This window comes from Podospora pseudopauciseta, chromosome 3, assembly GCF_035222475.1.
Source record: "Podospora pseudopauciseta strain CBS 411.78 chromosome 3, whole genome shotgun sequence".
NCBI lineage: Eukaryota > Fungi > Ascomycota > Sordariomycetes > Sordariales > Podosporaceae > Podospora > Podospora pseudopauciseta.
The window spans coordinates 3,547,096-3,566,419 of NC_085893.1; the positions used below are offsets into that span (position 1 = coordinate 3,547,096).

Here is a 19,324-nt window from a genome sequence, read left to right on the forward strand (position 1 = left end):
TATCAATCTGTTCCAAAATCCAAAGTGGCTACGCTGTTCACATCTTCTTGACAGCGCCCACAGACCCCTGTCCACTGATGCGACGCCCGAGCTTGGGCGAGCTTTGGCCAATCAGATCATCTCCGCTCACAAGACCAGATCGGTATCTGATTAGCTAATTGCCAAGAGTGTGTCTTGGCATCAAAGAGCAAAGCCTGAAGTTCATTGTTCGAGATTAGCAGAAGGCTGCGTGCAGCATAAGACTAGCATATCTGAGACCGGAGCATCTTCCTTCACTCATACTACTCCTTGACCCCATGTCCCTTTTCAGCGCTTGACCGGAGGGTTTGCCGGGCCGGCGCCGTGAAGTGGGGCCGTTGAGCCGGCGAATGCGGCAGATATCCCGGGACGTCTCGTTACGTACAGATACCACAATGTTACGTTTCGGTCGTCTTTCCATGATTGGAATGCTCTAGAATCTAGACTTATCATCTATGTACAGCCATTGCAACTACCCTCCAAGGCTTTGGACAGTGCAGAATTAGGTTTGTACAAGTTATGCAATGCTGGCATTAGATCTTCCTTCACCCATTGCTGCCGTTGACAGCCCATCACGATATACTTCAACTAATGTCACCTCCCCTCCTTCTTCCCCTTCTTCCCCCTCGAAAACGTAGCCTCATGCTGCAACTGCGCCAAAGCCCTCTCATAAGCCTGCACCCTCTCCTCACTGAAATCCTCCACCTTGGCACCCTCCTCCTTCTCCCCAACCCCGTTCTCCTCCTTTTTGTCCAGACGGACCCTCTCAACCGGCGTGGTGCGTAAGATATTCGTAGAAGCCCCCTCTCCTTCACCAGCAAAATCTCTCCAGAACCGTCTAGCCTCGGAATGCTCCAACAATGTCCAAGCCGCACCTGCCCTGCCAGCACGGGCCGTCCTACCCACGCGGTGGACGTAGGCTGTTTCGCTGATGGGGAGGTCGTAGTTGATGACGTGCTCCAGGTTTGGTAGATCGAGACCACGCGAGGCGATGTCGGAGGCGACAAGAATGCGGAGCTTGGCCTGCGTGAAGGCTCGTAAGGTGTGCGTGCGACGGATGGTTTTAGTGGTTGAGGTGAGGGTGCCAATGAGATGCGCCAATCCAGGTATCAAAATGGCCAAGAGGCGAGAAAGCCGGAGAGCGGCTTCGTTGGATTTGGTGAAGATGAGGGCAGAGCTGGCGAATTTGCCCTTGGTAGCCGGTGCCTTGGCTTTTGGTTTTGGCTCATCAGCTTCAGACTCCGAGGATGAATCAGAGTCGGAAGAGCTGGAACCAGAGTCGGAACCAGAGTCAGAGCCAGAGTCGGAATCAGAATCAGAATCAGAATCAGAATCCGAGTCACTGCTCTCAGATGCAGATGCTGTCTCTTCCTCCGCAACTTTCTCAACCAGGGGCACAGCGGCCAAAAGCTCGCTCTGAAGCAAGTCGACCAAGTACAGCGGCTTAAGACTTGGCTCGCGGACCTTGATGGCATACTCTTTAAGCAGAGGCGGCAACGACTGATCGCCAGCCTTGGTGCCTTCCAGCACAACCAGTTTTGGCCTTGAAAGCTTCAGCAGATTCAACATGCTGATATCGTGGGTCATGGTGGCACTCAGTATGACCTTTCGCACACCCTTCTTGTTGGACTTTGGGAACACCCGCCGTGATGGTCTTCGTTCCACGCTCAGCTTGTCCAATACCAGATTCAGCCACTGCTGAAAGTCCTGCGCCAGCAGCTTGTCGGCTTCATCGACCACTAACCAACGAACGTAGTCCAGTGTAAATCCCGGTGTCTGCTTGATATGCTCCACCAGACGACCAGGCGTGCAGATAAGCACATCAACCTTGGAGGCATAGTCCTCAGGGTTGATATTTTCGTTAGCAGTCCAACTTGACAACGCCTCCATCGAGTGGGAATCTTCCGCCGCGCCATATCTCGCCTTCTTTTCCACAATCGCCGATTGCTCCTCCTTGAACACCTTGTTACCCACAGCTGTCCCAATCTTGACTCGTTTCCCGCCATTTGAAGCAAAAGCAGCAGCGCATGCCTCACACGTTTGCTGTACCTGCTGAACAAGATCTCTAGTCGGCAGCACAATCAACGCTCTGAGATTCGTGATCCGGCCATAGCTAATGTCCTGAATCATCGGCAGAACATATGACAACGTCTTTCCAGAACCAGTAGGAGCAGCCACCACCACATCTCCTTGTCTGTCGGGATTTGGCAACAATAACGGCAACACGGCAGTCTGCACCGCGAAAGCCTCCTTGAACCCCTTGGACTGAAGAACCTTGGCTGGCTCGGCAGCAATCTTCAACTCCTCGAACGATTTCGTCGTACTTTCTGTAACTCGAATTGGCGAGGCAATCCATTGCGGCAATGTTTCGTACGTCAATTTCGACTCGTCAAAAGCGACTGGTGCTGGCTGAGGGATCGGCTCGAGGCCGTGCTCCACGACTGGCTCCTCCTCTTGCTCTGGCTCGGCACCATCGACATCCATCTTGTCCTTGTCATCTTCAGGAGCCTGCGCCTGGAGAGCTTTTGCGACCTTCTCAAACACGGATTTATGCCTGCTCCGAACCGCATCATCGTCTTCTTCTGGTTCCTCGGCTTTTGGCTTCTTTTTCTTTTCTCGTTTTGGTTTCCGCTTGTCTTGTTGTTCTTCGTTGGCGATATTCTCGGTTGACTCCGCTTCCTCGGCAACAGTTGGAGTGTCCTCCTCTTTGTCTTCTTGCTCTTCCTCCTCTACCCTCCTCCGCTTCTTGGGCTTTTCCTCTACCCCCCCCTCGTCGCCCTTGGAATTTTTGTTCTTTTTGCTCTTTGACTTCTTGGGTGTCTTTTCCTCCTCTTCGGTAGCCACTTTGGGTGTGTCGTCTACTGGGCCCGAGCTTGGCACGCTGGGAGCTGGGGGCTCGTCATCGCCGAATACAATCTTGGTTGGCTGTGCTGTAGCGTCGATACGCTTGGCGTATGGCTGAAGCCATGACGAAGTCTGTACTGGCACAGGGGCAGGCTCTGCATATTCCGACCATTGCGGCAGTGGCTCTGGCTCTGGATCTCGGTAGACGGGCGGTGGTCGCACAGGTATGTCAGATGGGCGCGACGCCTTTGGTTTTGGTGGGGGAATGTATCTGTTGTACATGTTGGAGTATTTAAAATCCCAAATGTCATTAAAATGGTTCGCGATGTCAGAAAAGAGCTGGAGAATCAGACTCTTGTTTGGCTGCAAATCGGAGACGGGCGCAAAGAAAGTCGACATCCAAGCTCTCAGTCGAGCTCTGCGCAATTGGCAGTGGGGTCCCAACTTTTTTCTGGGGCTCGTCCAATTGCCAGCATTGACCGCTCTTGCCATCCCTGCTTATCGCTTATCGAGCCGTTCGAGGGTGGATCTACCCGTTCTTGGCAGCCCTCCCAAACACCGCCGCAGGCCAACGCGTGCGCCATCCAATCACTGGTGTCCCCTGAAGGGGCATTGGATGAAGCCATCTCAACCTCACTCACGACACTCACTCTTGTCTTCATGACAGCTCCATAACACTATCCTCAAATCACAAAAAATGAGAGGGATCTCACACTTCCCCCATTCAAAATGGCGCCCACATACAACATCGCCATGGTCAGCGACTTCTTCTACCCGCAACCAGGCGGCGTAGAGAGCCACATCTACCAGCTCTCAACCAAGCTCATGGACAGGGGCCACAAAGTCATCATCATCACCCACGCCTACGAAGGCCGCACCGGAGTCCGCTACCTCACCAACGGCCTCAAGGTCTACCATGTTCCCTTCCTCGTCATCTTCCGCTCTGCCACCTTCCCGACCGTCTTCTCCTTCTTCCCCATCTTCCGCAACATCGTGCTCCGCGAGCGCATCGACATTGTCCACGGTCACGCCAGTCTAAGCAACTTTTGCCATGAAGCCATCCTCCACGCTAGAACCATGGGTCTTCGGACTGTGTTTACCGATCATTCACTGTTTGGCTTTGCGGATGCAGCCAGTATCCTCACCAACAAGTTGCTAAAATTCACCCTGAGTGATGTAGATCATGTCATTTGCGTGAGCCACACCTGGTAAACCCCCCTTTTCACCCCTTTTCCCACCCTCACGACTTACCCTCCCCCCCCACCTCAAACAGCAAAGAAAACACCGTCCTTCGCGCCTCCCTCGACCCCCTCATGGTCTCGGTCATCCCCAACGCCGTTGTAGCCGAAAACTTCAAACCCCTCTCCCCCTCTGAAAACCCCTCCTACCCACCCCCGGCCCGCCCTTTAGGTCCCCACGACATCATCACCATCGTGGTCATCTCCCGCCTTTTTTACAACAAGGGCACCGACCTCCTCACCGCCGCCATCCCCCGCATCCTCGAAAACCACCCCAACACCCGCTTCATCATCGCCGGCTCCGGGCCCAAATCTATTGATCTAGAGCAAATGATTGAGCAGAATGTCCTCCAGGACAGGGTGGAGATGCTCGGTCCGATTCGTCATGAAGAGGTGAGGGACGTGATGGTACGAGGACACATCTATCTCCATCCGTCACTGACGGAGGCGTTTGGGACGGTGATTGTGGAAGCGGCAAGTTGCGGGTTGTATGTAGTCTGCACGCAGGTCGGTGGGATCCCGGAGGTCTTGCCGAGTCACATGACGGTGTTTGCCAAGCCGGAGGAGGACGACCTGGTGGCTGCCACGGGGAGGGCGATCGCCTCGATGAGGGCGAACAAAGTCCGCACAGAGTTGTTTCACGAGCAGGTGAGGGAGATGTACAGCTGGGAGAATGTCGCGGTGAGGACGGAGAGGGTGTATAACGGTATCTGCGGCGCGATTTCGGAGGGGGAGTTTTATGGGTATTATGAGGGGGATAATGCGAATAATAGCTGGAGCGCGACGAGGGGGCGGTCCGGGGTGCAGAGTTTTGCGTTGATTGATCGGCTGAAGCGGTATTACGGGTGCGGGATCTGGGCGGGGAAGCTGTTTTGCTTGTGTGTGATTGTGGATTACTTGCTGTTTTTGTTTTTGGAGCTGTGTTTTCCGAGGGAGGTGATTGATGTTTGTCCGGATTGGCCGAGGAAGAAGAGGAAGGATTTGAGTAGGGAGTAGGGGAGTTTTTTGTTTTGTTTTTTTCTAGTCAAGCAGGTGTTTGGTGGGATGGGTTTGTGTATTTTATGTGGAATTTGGTATAGAATAGTAACACCCCAGTAGGAATAGGATTCTTGTCATGCTTGCTGACTAGGTATGCAAGGCAAGTATGAATCCCCCTTCTTTGCACCACCACTATCGTGTATGCTAACATTTTCTCCAGATGGTCAAGAAGGAAGGGAGGAAAAAAAACAACATGGGTATCATCTTCACTCTCCCCACCTCAACCACTCCCCCTATTGCTGCCTAAACCCATGCCCGCCCCCCATCCCGTACGGCCTCAACATGCTCAGGCTCTGCATAATCACGCTCAGCTCCGCCCTCTCCTCCTCGTCCCAGTACATCTGCCCCTTTGCGATGCTGTTCTGCCAGTCCCCGACCATGTTCTGGATATCCCTCAGCAAGTCGTCCGCCTGTGCCATGTTCTCAATCGTCTTTGGGTGCGTTGACCAGTGGGACTCCTGCGCGGACCAGATCTTCATCCGGAGCTTGAACAAGGCGCGGAGGAGCTTTATGCACCGCTGGACCTCGACGGGAGAGGCTTTGGCCTGCTTGGAGAAGTCGCTCGGTTTAGGGAGCGGGTTGTTGACGGGTTGGGGCTGGGGTTGGGGTTTCCAGAGGGTAAAAGGGCGAGGCGGTGGTGGTTTGGAGTCCTGTTGCTGTTGCGGAGGCTGGGGGGGGAAGTTGTTGTAGCCGCGGTTGGAGGCGCCGAGGCTGTCGCTGCTGTATCTGGTGTCAGGGGTGCTCACGCCTCCGCCGTAGGAGCTGGGGTTGCTGCTGCCGCTGGTGTAGACGTTGGTCAGGCTGTTGTGTTGACTGTTTGGTGTCGGGGGGGTTCCGGGGGGGATCGGGTGGTTCTGGTATTGGTTTGGCCCGAGATGCTGATTGAAGCTTTGCGTTGGGGGAGCATACGAAGATGGGGCAGGCTGGTACTGAACGGGGACCGGAGGAGCAGAGTATTGCACCGGTGTCGGTGCCGGGCGGCCGTATCCCAGGTCGTATTGCGATGCTGCTGGAGGAGCGGGATTTTGAGGGGGAGGGCGATATGGCAGGAACCCGCCGTTGTTGTCTTCCTCGATGGGGCCAAGGTTATTGCGCCCGGGAAGAGCCCCTGAGTATCGAGATGAGACAGACATGGAAGAATACCTCTGCGAATTCATGCCTGCGTTTCTCGGAGTCGATTTGTTGTAGTCCGCCCCATAAGGGTTATCATTGTTCGGGACTGCTTGGGAGGATGCTTTGAGAGAGCTCATGCTCTTTCGGCGATCAAGCCATCCTTTGACACGGCTGGCCATGGTTGATGATCTTTACAGATTGTACAGAAAAGAATAGTACAATACAGCAAAGGCAATGACTGAGGTCTGTCCAAAGGGGCAGCAGGGAGGAGGTTATGCAAGATTGTATTTCTGACTCTGAGTTCGAGTTCCAGTCCGAGGAGCCAAAGATTAAAGAGGATACTGGGGGCAAGTGCAAGGTGAGGGAAAGACGAGGGCTTGATGGCCGCCGAGGCACACCAGGGGACTTTTGGCGGCCAAGCAGCCCATCCGGTCCCCCTTGACAGGTATTTATGTATCTCGACAGCCCGCACTGTGTACAAGTTGAGCGTGTAAGCCGTGTGCAAGAACAGCCGCTCTAGAACCCCTGCACGTAGAGCTGAGGCTTGCATTAGGTCGCCTGCAGCTAGGGTAGCTTTGGGCGCGCCAAACGACAGTCGGATTGGGCATTGGCACAAGGCTCTCAAGGGAGCCTTTGTATTGGCAGACTCGTAGTTCTAGCCCCCAAGGTAGACTCAAGATGGCTTAGAAATGGGGATGGTTCGCAGTTCGAGACCTCCACGGAAAGGGATCGATATCGGTGTCGTATTTTTCCGGAGTTGGCTGACATTCACTGCCTAATCCAGCTGCCCCCCTTCTCACTTTTCGGGTATGGCTCTCTTCCGCTGGATACCTATTCTCACGACCCCCGACTCAAAGCTGTTGCAACAAGTAAGAGCACTATGGATGGGTTTTCTCTTGGGTCTGCGAAACAGAAATCAACATTGCCAGTGATCCGGGGCTACCCCTATTCCAAGGCTATCTTCCTCGACGCCAATGTAGTCTCCCCACTCTTAATGCTTACAGTCACCTCGTCAAACACCTGAATCTCAACCACGACATGGAACTGCAACTGCCTCCCTTGTTGCTTGTTTCCCGTCTCCACGGGAACAATATGTGCCTGCGGAACATCGGTCAAATTGACCTTCAATGTATACATCTGTTCAGACTCTAGGTTGGATATTAGCAAAGGGTTAATCATCATCAACATTTGCCATGACCTGTGCGTACCCTCTTTGACCATGCTCATCGCTGTCGGTGCCTTGTCTCTTGACGAGGACAAAAATACAACATCCCGAAAGACGGCCGCCGGCTGTTGTGGTACTCCGCGCCCACCTCGTTTATTCTGCAACTGTGTGCCAGGGAATTCGCTTGCGTTCATCGAGAAGTGTAATTCGTATCTTGCCACTGTGGGTTTGTTGGGGAGAATCGCGTCGCCTTTCTGGATAAACCAACGGATTTGGTCCGTTGCCCATTTGATGCCCTGGGTATCGACATCGATGTCGCTGCGGGCGTGGTTCTCGTACGAAGCGAATGGCCTGCGCACCTTTATGCCGTAATATCGTGGGCAGCTTATAACATGCTTGGGCTTCTCAGTGTAGACACCCAGAGACTTGATGATGGCGCCTCTGGCGACGGCAGCCCATGAGCCGTTTCCTTCTTCAAGCTCAATCTTTTGCTTGGTGCAAAACTCCTTGACCCTTTGGATCAAGTATTTATTCTGCGCAAACCCGCCAGAAAGGAAGACGGTCTGTGAAGGTTTAGCGTGTGTTCACAGCCATCAGGCGTGGGAGGGCGGATTGCTTACCTTGACCGGAAGCTCTTCTCCCAGCTTGATTTGGGTTACAGCTTGCTGAATAAGATAGACAGTCTTGTTGACCGATCGGTCAAACATCTTTTTCAGGTCGGCCCTGGTAGATGGCACGTAAGAATACGCCATCAGCACATTGGTCACAATAACTTACGGTGTTATACTCAGCGCTCCGTTCGAGACACCTTTCATTTCCTCAGAGATGCGGAAGCTCTTCGGCAAATAGATAGGAGCTGTTAATCCGCTCTCCTTTCCATCGTAACTGTGCTTGATGACCTGGAACTTCTCTTGTATGCCACGAAGTGTAGGCCTCATGATAGTATGCCCTCCAGCAGCATGCTTGACACCTTCCGTGGTGAGCTGCTGCCAGGCCTTGTCCCCTAACTGGTACGCTGCGAAAGCCTCGAAGTCATCGTCGACGCAAGTCGACCCACAAGTAGCGCCTGGGAAAAAGTTAGCGAGCCCAGTCAGGCAACAATAATCAGCAAGCTTACCCAAAGGATTTCCGACTTGGTCCAGCTTCATCTCCTTCTTCTCGTAGTCAATGTCCACAACTTTGTAACAAGCAAGATCCTATCACAGCAGGTCTGATTAGACTTGGTCTTTGTCATGAATGCTAGGGAAAGACTCACAACGGTCCCACCGCCAGCATCGACCACAATGAAACAATCATTCTGTTTTGCCTTATCAGTCAAGTTCAACACTGGCCAAGGTAGCCATAAACTGCGGGCTCGTACCTTTCTGAACCGCACCCGGTTGTTCTTCCATGCCTCACGAAGCGTAAAGTGAGCACAGGCAACCGGCTCAGAGACAAATGAAATGTTCTCCAGCTTGGGGAAGAGGTCATGATTAAAGGCTGCCCGAACGGCACGGTACGTAGAGTTGAGGGCTCGGTCTGACCAAATCTACGTGATGAGTTAGCCACATACAGTACAAGGCATGGGAAAATAAGCACTTACTGCTGGATGAGTGACAGCCAAGTCTATGGCAACATTTGACAGCACATGCCTGCCAAGCTCAGTGGTGATGATCTTTTCTGTCTTCTCTGCAACCTCATTTAAGTAGTCCTTGACAATCTCCTCGGGTTCTTTGGCAAGATGCTCGGGAATGCCGTTCTCGATCACTTCCTCCTCGCTGAGGTCCAGATCGCGAAGTTCCTTGAGCAACTCGCTCAGGGTCCGCAGCTCGTCGAGGCGAGTGCCCATTGCCTCGAGCTGAATCTTTGTCTTCTTCAACACCAAGGAGTTATCGTCAATGTCATAGCCATACTGTGCACAGCCTTTAGGCGTGACGGAGTAGGACAGTTGGGATGGGACTTTTTCCTGCTCTTCCTTTGGTGGCCAAGCTGTGATTACTTTGATGTCTTCTGTGAATTCCTCCAACCCGCGATGTTTCAAGTTGTTGGCAGATACGGGCAAATAAGCAACACCTGGTTTTGCCCGCAACATCAGCGTGACATCTACCTAATGGGCAATCAATGGGCTGAACATACCGGTGTAGGTGGTGCCATAGTCAAGAGCAATCTGCAGACGTGTTTCTCCTGTTGGTACAGCGGCCGGCTGTGCTGGTGGAGGAGGTTTTGGCATGACATCGGGCGTTCGTTGGCCTTCAAATTGCAGTTGGACTGATCGCTGTCCCTGGCCACCCTGGGTTTTCACATTGACCTGACCTCCAAATGATGGGGCTGTCAGAGGCGGCATAGGGCTACTGAAGCTTGCCGGGCCCGGGGGTTGCCATTGGGATGGCGGAGCTGAAGCTGGGGGACGGGGATTTTTTTGAGAGCCATATGCTGATGCCGAGAGCTTGTATGAAGACGGGGATGTAGTCGACGCCGGGGCATCGTTCGTGCTCTTGGCAGCGGGAGAGGACGTTCGTTGCGGAGCTGTGTGCTTGTTTGAGAACAGTCCAGGAGGTAACCCCGTGAACGTGAATTGCCCAAATGCTTCAGATGTTGAGCCTGATTGTAAGGGGGGAGGTGGCGGCGGTTTAGCGGTCGGAGGGGGTGGTGTCGAGGAAGCCATGATGCCAATAATGCCAATGGGTTGAAGCGAGGTGATTCAGAGCATCAGAAAGAAAGACTTGAAGCAAGATGCATGTATCTGTAAAGTAAAGAGCTGAGAAGATATGGAAGTTCCTGTCCGGTCAGACAGAACACAGAGATGATGCCCCTCCAAAGGGGTTTGCCTTGGGCCTTGCGCCCCCGGCCTGAACAATTGGATGATCCATGTCGGTTACGGATACACTCGAAGCGCTCGCATGGTGAGGCTGGATTGATGGGACTGGTGAGAGGAAGTGTGAGTTGGTTGTGCCGCGCACCACCCCGCTGCATGTGGCGCCTACTAGCGCAATATGCTGCGCCTTCCTTGAGCTTGGGCTGGGGAGCTATGAGGGGAGGGGGGAGGGGCAGTAATCAGTTACCACTCCGTTTTGTGCACTGTGTGCAATGACAACAACTGCATGGACACAAGCCTGAGGTGTTAATGGAAAGGCACCATTTTTCAGCTCTGGCGGGGGGTCGGCAGCACAGAGACGAGATAACCCGATGGGTGATCAGGCTACGGAGGAGGCGATGCACCTTCTTGGTGCTCATCTCTGTCTTGCTACTTCGTACGATGCCATCACCACCCTTCACGGTTCAGTTCCTTTCTTTTGAACTTGACTCTCTAGGTATTTCACCTCCTTGTCGTCAGCATGGCGAACATACCCAACAACTTCGCGACGCCGGCATATCCGGATTTACAGCCTGCTGTTCCTCCTCGCGGATCGTCTACTGCTCGAAACATCTTTGACAAAACCAAGAAAAAGGTCTCCAACCTTGCAAGGAAAGACAGGCCAACAGAGAAGCCCAAGCAAAAGAACGATCCAGATGTCCTCAACAAACTATCACAAAAGGAACTGAACGACTTACCTGTTGAATTGCTGAACAAACTTGACGTCGACAGGCTTGCTCATCTCCACTCAAACAATCTCAAGAGAGTTTCCGAAAGCAGGATATGTGAAATTCCTGTAGATCGGGTTCGGTATATAGCCAACCACCATCCGCACAGACTGGCTGTCGTGTTGACAAAAGCACCTGGGCTTATGCGCCATCTCAACAACAAGGAGGTCGGAATATTATCAGAGCTCGATGCACCTACATTTCTGAAACTGCCCGATGTGGTCAAGGAACGGCTCTCCCAAGCATGTCCAGAGTACTACCAACGGATGATGTCCCAACCCCAGCATGCTCTTCCACCCCAGCCAGCACCAAACACACATTCTGGTGATCCTCATGCTCGCGCTCAGCAACCTGTGCGGTCCGCGTCGGTTCAGCCATCACCTTCTGACGCCCCGGTTCTTCCTCCTGTAAATTTTACCACAGGTCCTCGAATGGATGCGACTCCGGACGCCTATTCACCGGTGAATGCCACTCTTCAAGCGCCGTTCAGCGGTTCCCACCCCGAACATGTAACACAATTCCCGCCACCATCAACCACGATCAGTCCCCCCACCTATTCACTTCCACACAACACCTACCACTCACAATTTTCACGATATCCCCTGTCTTCTTCCAGCCCTCCCCCTTCCTCTAACTCCCCAATTAACGGACTGCCTGTCAGTCAGACGTCTTTCGGTACGCCCGCTGCAACTCTCGTCACTCCTTCAATGTCCTTGGGGCTCTCAAGGTCCTCCAGTCCAACGGGATATTTCAAGCCAAACCCTCAGTCTTATTCAGGTCTCCAAGGTCCCTTGAACCAAAATGGCAACAGACCAACACTACAAGATTCTACAGGACCACCCCCAGCCGTCCCACCTAAAAGCATCGCCCATCACAGCTTTGAGATGGCCCTTCCAAGCACCCAGGCTCAAGGAGAACTGAGCTTGCCTATCCAGAACCCAGACCCTCAGAGCTTCCGGGCACGCCAACAATCCCAAATCCAAGGAGAGCCTGCTGATCAACTTACCAAGGATGAGAGAATCCGTGACCTGGAGGCTCAGGTCGAGGCCTGGAAGATTGAGAAAACCACCTTGACCCAGAAGGTAGCAAGCTTGACGGAGAGTTTGGAAAGCGAAAGAGAACGTTTGGAGAGCGAAAGGAAGAGCACAGGTACTCTCCACCAGAACATCGGTTCCCTGAAAAACGAGAAGGCGCGACTGGAAAATGAGAAGAAGCTGGTCGAGGATGAGAAACAGCGAGTGGAACACGAGAGGGACGTGCTTGAGAGGGAACAGATCAAATTGGAAGGAGGGATCAAGAAATACTTGGCTGCTAAGAAGTGGAAAGGCCTGGAGCAACAAAAGACCGCTTTTGACATGATCATTGACTACTGTAACGAACAGCTCGCCTCAGTGGCAGATTGGGAGGACTACAACAAAGAGCAAACGGCACGGGTCGAGAAAATCAAGTTGGAGAATGAACGCTTGGTGCAGAATTTGAAGGACCAAGACGAGCTCATTGCAGAACGCAACAAATGGTGGGGGGAATTTCAGGCCTTGGACAACCGTCTCAAGCAACTAAACCCGGAGCACGAACGAAGACTTCAGGAAGAGAAAGACAGACACCAGCTCCAGCTCCAGGAGGAGAGGAAGCGGCATCATCACAGGTTTAATGCGGAGATCGGCAAGCTTAATACGGAAATAGAGGCCTTGAAAAAGAAACTCGACAGTCATAAGGCCGATCAACTTGCTGCGACGGAGAAGGTCCGAACAACGCTTCAAGCCGAGATCGACACACTGCGACAGGAGAAGAACATAATGCAGACACAGTACCAATCGTACAAGGATGCCCACAACCAAAAACTCCAGAGGCTGACGGAGGAGCATGAGGTGGCTTTGAGCCAGCAAAAGATCGATCACGAACAGAAGATGCAAGCATTCCACGCTCAATGTCAAGACCTCATCAACCAAGTCGGTATACAGTGGGAACTCAACAAACAACAAGCTGTCAAGGATCTCGAGAACAAGGTCCGCTTGCTGGAGAGCAGCCTGGTCGACAACTCGGACGACTATCGGCCGGCAACCGATGATCACCTTCAAGTCGACTTTGACCAGCTCAATCTCGACATCAGCAAAATAACGCATAACTTGCCTGCGGTTGACTTTTTCCAGGTCAACCAACTAGACCCTGGCGGGTTTTTGGAGAGGGAAGGGAGGGATCAGCTGAGGTTCCTGCTGCAGGGCATCTTCTGGGAGCACATGATGTATGGCTTCTTTTCTGCTCCTTTCGGGCTCGGTGCCTTGGGTCCCCAGCAGGGGAAGCAGAGGCTTCTTGAAGTCTGGATCGCCTACCGCAAATTACTTGGGACGGAGAAGTCTGAGGGTATGTGTCCAGATCACGACTGCGCAATTTTTCCCATGTTAACAAACTCGCTCGTTAATATAGTTCGCTTGCCCATTGGGGAGTATGACATGGCAACGATTGAAGAAGACTACGTCAATTTCCTCCGGAATGACAAGGAGACCAACAAATGGAGATCGTCCACCTTCCAGGCCGTCATGGCGGCCTTGCTACCGAAGAAGGACAAAGCTCACTCGCCTTTGTCCGACTACCTGAGCTCGCCATTCTTCCAGAACCGCAACAATGTCCGCGAAAATATACTAACAGAACTTCGCCGCATATGCGTTGGTGGAATCCCGCAAGCCATCGAACAGACGGTTGAGAAGATGGTGTTCAAGGCCAGCGAACTTGCTCTCCAATTCGGGATGCAACGGTCAGAGCTTGGCCTTATGTTTCCTCAAAGGAACACCTTGGTTCTGCTAGGTCAAGATTTTGTGCTTTGCTATGACAATGATGCCGAGCATGGGATGCAGAAGCCCGTGTTCCTCAGCGTATCTCCGATGTGCTACAAGACAGGTGATGGGAGGAAGGATACCACAACTACGAAGGTGATCTCGCCTGGACAGATATATCCACACGCCCAGTAGAAGGTTGGGATCCCGTTCAGGTCAAGTACGAGTTGCAAGTCGGGTCGTCGGGTTCATGGGTGGTTGGTTGGCGACTAGGTCCTCAACGCAGATTGCTGCCTTAATTCACGTCGCCTAGTTAGACAGGTGCTTCGATTATTGTCTCAGAGTCCAACATCTTTCATCATTTAATCTTGACCATCTTTACGTGGTCTCATATTTCACACGAAAGACTCAGGGTTAATGGTGTGGCCTTAAGAACCCTTCATGTTAAATTCATAACCCCAACAGCAAGATCCACACCAAGTCCAAACGCATCGTCAATCCATGAAGAAAAAAGACAGGAACAGGATACCTGTGAAACCGCAGTCTTTATGAGAGCAATGATATTAGGCGTTGCTTAACAAGCTAACAAATTTGCTGTTGATTCTGCCGGGAACCTGTTAGCACACAGGGTTAGACCACAGGGAATCAGCCCCACCGTGGTCCACTCTGTGCGACGGGAGCGTGGAATCACTTCAACTTCCCAAGTCTCGACCTCGTCCAATATATCTCCTCCAGCCGCAGCAATGAGGCACCAGATTGTCCGCTGTTTCCCAGATTGCTCTCATTCTTCTGATCAGCTCCAAGTAGCCGACCCCTCACTTTGTGGCGTCTAGCCGCATATTTCACGTCGCTCTGGGCGGTTCTCGAGACGAGGCTCTGGCCATCGATAACACCAGTCCAGAACAAGCTTGCACCTCATGGCCGCACAGTGCGCGTGCTACAGGCCCCCAGCATGGGGACTTTGAATCCAAGTCTTCCCTCTCTTATCACGGCACAGCAGCTCAAGTGCAGTCGAGACCTAAGCAAGTTGTCGGACCTGAACGAGCCTCCCATTGGCCGTCCGTCTTGTCATCCCGCCAAGAAGGATGAAGCCGCATTTCCTCTTACAGACGCGCCTGCAATAGCGCGGGCCAAGCTGAATGGTTCGCTCAGCCAGAGTAACCGATCAAACACCACATTGTTGAGGAGGCCGATGGCACCTTGACCCAAGGCAGACTCCCCTGGGGATGGGGTCTGCCAGAGAACATGGCTCAACCAGGTACCCGGGCTGCGGCTTGTGAGCATCCCGATGCCATCTTTCGAGGAGCCTTGTGGCTGTCCATTGACATGAGACACACTGACCACACCAAGTAGATGGACTCATGGCGCAAGAAAACTCCACCAGGTGATGGCAATCCTTGTGGAATCAGACATCAACGCCCTCTACTCGACAAGATAACGCTTTTCATACCATTGAGTCATCCACTCTCCTCAAATTACCACCTCATGGGGCTGGCAGCCTATTACAAGATGAGCTAGGACTCGACGACTGGTTTACAGGCAAAATCATCTCTCGATGGCTCATTTTCTACGCTCACCACGTGAAATATGGCATCGACAAATCATCGACACTGGTGCCAGGCTCCAGCTGGGCTCTTCCGATTATTTTCCCTTTGATGCTCTCAGGGATGCCACAGATGCCTTTATTAACCGGCAAGGGCTTGTTCAAGGTTCATCACAATGCGATTCATTACTTCGAGAGTTGGTCTTGGAACATGCTGCGCGGGAAAACGGTTCGGAAAGAGTTGGTTTGGTCGCCTGTCTCCACGCCCTTTCCCACTCCGTTGGCACGACACTGCTGGTAGCAATGAGAGAGAAATGCCAGCTAGAAGCAACCAGCCCGAAATTCTTGAGCTGCTTGACGCTTGGTGCACGCGCAAACCCGTTGCTCATCAACAGAACAGACAGCCAAGTTGCGGAAATCCTCTTGAGCCTGCTGGCGGGTACCGACTTTCTCCCAGCCATCAAACAGCTTTTCCAGACCCTGGAGGAAGGCCCTGATGCATACATCCTTCCACCTTCCTACATCATCGACTTTTTGAACGCGACAGACTTTTCCACAGCTTTCAGGACCCACTTGGACATGCTGCAACAAGAACGGAAATACATGAGTCTTTGTACCGCAGTTTCCTGGATTCGATCAGTATCTAATCAGCCCGAGACCTCCACAGCAAAGATAGTAGCGTCCGCTTTAGTGCCAGACAGGATATTTTGGGCCAACTGGAGACCAGACCAGGAACGGCTAAGGAACTGGGAAGAAGGGACCTTTTCAGAAACCCAGAGACAAAAGCTGTGCTATGTGTTTGATCTCGAAGGACCAGACATTACCGGCTCAGGGTATCCGTGCCTGAAAGACTCGGTTCCTGGATGTTTCAACGTCGTACCGGTCGTCAACCGAGACGTTCTATTACTCCACCGCCTCCTAGCCAATCTGGACAACGCACAGCGTATTCCTGGCCCACACGCCATCAATCTCGTCATACACCTCTGTATCAACAGCTCGAGGCCTCTGGACAATGATCTTCTTTCCCTCACCGAAGCAGTGCTGGAGACCGACGATGACGAGTCCATCCACTCGATCCTCATGTGGCTACAAACCTACGAAGCCGGCTTTGACATTCGAATGACAGCTCTGACGAGGACACTTCCCATCTTGGAAGTCTATCCAAACCTTCAGCGGTTGCTCTCTGGATATGTCAGCTTAGACGTGGCTCGAGTCATGCAGTTGGCCAGGGAAGAATACAACTCTATACTAGAGACGGACGTTGCAGAGAATCTTGCCATGAGGATACACGACTTTGGGGTGGCTATAGTGAACGCCAACTGGCTTCACGGATCTCTGCCCCTGAATCTATGGCAAAGCCTACAGCAACTCCCACCCAAAGAGACCTTGGATGAGATCTTCGAGGCCCTCGGGACATCTCACATCATGAACGAAGACATCAGGGCATACCTGAGGGTGGTGATTGGAGGAGAAACCCATGGCGACTCCCCTCCAGCCGAAGCGTTGCTAGCAATCGTCCGCCAGACCATCCGATTTTACGCAAGAGGTGTTGAGCCCGAAAGAGCAAAGCTTGCCACCGAGATAGAGCCACTACGCCATCATGACCCCAAAGTATATGACGCCTGTATCGAGCGAATCTTGAACGAGGATATCGTCCTCATCAAGGATATGCTGCCACTGGTCCGGTCAGAAAGTCATTCCTCGTGTGTCGAATTTGCGCGCCTCTTGGCCCAGCGTCAACAGCTGCGCTGTTACACTCATGAATGCTGGCATCAGCTGTTGTTCTTCCGGTTACTCCAACAGAGGCGAGACTTGCTGGCGTGGTCAGCCGCGGAGCTTCCTTTGCAGAACTTCGTCCAGTGGGTGCATGATCTCAGGGCTCTGTTCTCTCAACAAAGAGTTGGTGGTAGCAGTGGCATCTCGAGGATGTCGTTGTCGGATCTTGGGTTTACGCCGGAAAGGTATCAATGGTGGGACGTGCTCCAGCACCATTATGGAAGAGCAGTTGGTATATTGGCATATCTACACCAGGAGGGCAAGGGAGATTTAAAATGGCTGTGGCTGCAAGAGATACCAGATACAACTGTGTTATTGGACATTCTGCAAGACGAAAACAAAGTGTTACCGCAGGACTCGGTGCTGATGTCGCTTTTTCAGCCGAAACCAGACACGCTGAGTCTCATTTGTTTGGCTTTGGCTGGCTTACGTCGGGCTGCTCCTCAAGGGAAGGTGGCCCTTGAGAGTATCTGCGCTCGGGAAAAACAGCTGGATGCTGGGAAGTGGAATCGTCAGGCCACGCAGGTGCTGAGTTACTGCTGGAGACGCTCGCCAGACATCAACACCGATGACATGAGTCGCAATGCCCTTTGGGCTCTCACGGCTTTGTTGGGGTTAAGGGATGATGTTGACGACCAAGGTCTGCAGGTTGCCGGAGAATGCCTCATGGCCGACTACGCAAACCTGGTTCTCGCGGCCAATAACCTTCTCGATATGCAAGTTCTACTTCAAAGTTCGGATGCGGCCCGAACAACTATGCTCATGGAGGAGCTCGGCGTAGAAGATGCCCCTCCTGTTGAACCCTTCACTCCAGCTGCGGCCATGATTCCTACACACCTCACCAGCTTCATCGAACCAGTCGGTGAAATGCAATGGGAGCTTTGCTTCCCTCTCAAAAAGATCTCCGCCCAGAAAAGACAAGCCATCGGCATCGATCCCTCCCCACGCTTGCTCCTCGTGAGGATATCCCTTCTAGACCAGCAACCAGCTTTTTGCATCCACTACCACCCCAGCACCACCGACGACAGCAACACCCGTCCTCACGGCTTGTGGCACGTAAGCGGCCTCAACATGCCAGACGGCACCATCTGCTTCGCCAAACCATCCCTATTCGCCTACCTCCTAAGCCGCAGACTCTCCGCCTTCCTCTCCTCGCTGTCTCAAGACAACCACATCAGCGGCACCATCCAAGAGCAACTCCAACTGGACAGAACCTACACCTTCATCTCATCCATCCTCACCTCTCCCCTATCCCACTGCCTGGTATGCCTCGAACAACTCGCCCGCCCCAGTCCAATTCCTGCAACTTGCGGATCTCAGTTCTGTGACAAGATCTTCTTGTTTGCTCCATTAGAAGTCAGAGCACACCACCTCTTGTCCGACCCCCCGGCGTTGGACTTCTTACTAGCATGTGTCTATTCAGCCAATGTCTCTGTTCCAGAACTGAGAAATGGGCTCAGAGCGGTCATTGACTCTTTTCCTGTCCTGGCGGGAGTTAGCTCCTCGCCGTGGGAGACGTTATCCCGGATTTTAAGTCGAGAAAACCCAGGGCCAGATGATGGCCTCTCAGCAGATAGAGAGACTTTACTCTCTTGGATGAGCGGGCAGTTTGGGGGCAGTGGTTGTCTGATTTCTGCGCCGGGTGGGTCGAAATTACCGGCTATGCAGGGGGTTGTGCAGTTTATACTGAGAACTGGCGACTTTATTGGCGGTGCGGGGGGCTCTGGGAATATCAAGTTCATTGGGTCGGGATTGGGGACTAGGAGCATGTGGGAGATTTTGTGCAAGGGGTTGGTTGTGGGCGGTGACGGGGAGGCGGAGGAGAGAGGAGAAGATGAGCCGCCGATGGATTTGAGGACTTGCCGGAAGACAAAGACTACGTGGAAGAGCAGCCTGCTGATGGACAGGAGGGTTTTTGTTGTGTGTGAGGACTTTGGGGGTGTGAAGGGGGTGGTGGTGAGGTATGTGTTGTTGTGTCCAGAGGGGTTTGTGCCACCGAGGATGAGGGTTATTGGGGATGCGCTGAGGCAGAGTTTTGGTGCTTTGAGGGCTGGGAGGTTGGTCAAGGAGTAGTATCAGGTAGTGTTGCAATCATCACCTATACTGAAATAGAAGACTTTCTTCGAACCACACACCAGACACAAGCACACATGATACCTGTGACATAGACTCTATTGAGAAGCGCCTCTGTAACCGCTCAGTCGGGACAGCCGAGTTAGCAGTTCAGCTCCCCTTGGCAGACACTTACACCCCAGGT

The 19,324-nt window shown here is 52.9% G+C and overlaps 6 protein-coding genes across 6 annotated transcripts; 3 read left to right on the forward strand and 3 right to left on the reverse strand.

The window, feature by feature from the left end:
- Positions 1-612: 612 nt before the first annotated feature.
- DBP6 (ATP-dependent RNA helicase dbp6) lies at positions 613-3,261 on the reverse strand (the record flags this gene model as incomplete). Its single annotated transcript, XM_062911459.1, has 1 exon — positions 613-3,261. The coding sequence occupies one exon, from the start codon at positions 3,259-3,261 to the stop codon at positions 613-615; it is 2,649 nt and encodes an 882-aa protein (XP_062767490.1).
- Positions 3,262-3,444: 183 nt separating this feature from the next.
- On the forward strand, positions 3,445-5,687 carry SPT14 (Phosphatidylinositol N-acetylglucosaminyltransferase GPI3 subunit). Its single transcript, XM_062911460.1, has 2 exons — positions 3,445-4,070; positions 4,136-5,687. Exons 1-2 carry the CDS (start codon positions 3,592-3,594, stop codon positions 5,094-5,096), a joined length of 1,440 nt encoding a protein of 479 aa, XP_062767491.1. The 5' UTR covers positions 3,445-3,591; the 3' UTR covers positions 5,097-5,687.
- On the reverse strand, positions 5,372-6,430 carry QC763_310085 (uncharacterized protein; the record flags this gene model as incomplete). The annotated part of the gene is made up of 1 exon (XM_062911461.1): positions 5,372-6,430. The coding sequence occupies one exon, from the start codon at positions 6,428-6,430 to the stop codon at positions 5,372-5,374; it is 1,059 nt and encodes a 352-aa protein (XP_062767492.1).
- A 766-nt stretch (positions 6,431-7,196) lies between these two features.
- On the reverse strand, positions 7,197-10,509 carry QC763_310090 (uncharacterized protein; the record flags this gene model as incomplete). Its single annotated transcript, XM_062911462.1, has 8 exons — positions 9,532-10,509; positions 8,999-9,468; positions 8,672-8,944; positions 8,534-8,612; positions 8,194-8,482; positions 8,037-8,139; positions 7,460-7,979; positions 7,197-7,399 (listed from the first exon to the last, which is right to left on the reverse strand). The coding sequence occupies exons 1-8, from the start codon at positions 10,058-10,060 to the stop codon at positions 7,197-7,199; spliced, it is 2,466 nt and encodes an 821-aa protein (XP_062767493.1). The 5' UTR covers positions 10,061-10,509.
- Positions 10,491-14,159, forward strand: QC763_310100 (uncharacterized protein). Its single transcript, XM_062911463.1, has 2 exons — positions 10,491-13,338; positions 13,402-14,159. The coding sequence occupies exons 1-2, from the start codon at positions 10,731-10,733 to the stop codon at positions 13,941-13,943; spliced, it is 3,150 nt and encodes a 1,049-aa protein (XP_062767494.1). The 5' UTR covers positions 10,491-10,730; the 3' UTR covers positions 13,944-14,159.
- A 1,144-nt stretch (positions 14,160-15,303) lies between these two features.
- Positions 15,304-19,140, forward strand: QC763_310110 (uncharacterized protein; the record flags this gene model as incomplete). Its single annotated transcript, XM_062911464.1, has 1 exon — positions 15,304-19,140. The coding sequence occupies one exon, from the start codon at positions 15,304-15,306 to the stop codon at positions 19,138-19,140; it is 3,837 nt and encodes a 1,278-aa protein (XP_062767495.1).
- Positions 19,141-19,324: the final 184 nt, after the last annotated feature.

Bases quoted from the DNA above. Each gene is read 5' to 3' on its own strand.
- SPT14 (XM_062911460.1), top strand. From the start codon at position 3,592: ATGGCGCCCACATACAACATCGCCATGGTCAGCGACTTCTTCTACCCG. The intron at 4,071-4,135 runs GTAAACCCCCCT...CACCTCAAACAG, and splicing joins ATTTGCGTGAGCCACACCTG to CAAAGAAAACACCGTCCTTC.
- QC763_310100 (XM_062911463.1), top strand. From the start codon at position 10,731: ATGGCGAACATACCCAACAACTTCGCGACGCCGGCATATCCGGATTTA. The intron at 13,339-13,401 runs GTATGTGTCCAG...TCGTTAATATAG, and splicing joins TGGGACGGAGAAGTCTGAGG to TTCGCTTGCCCATTGGGGAG.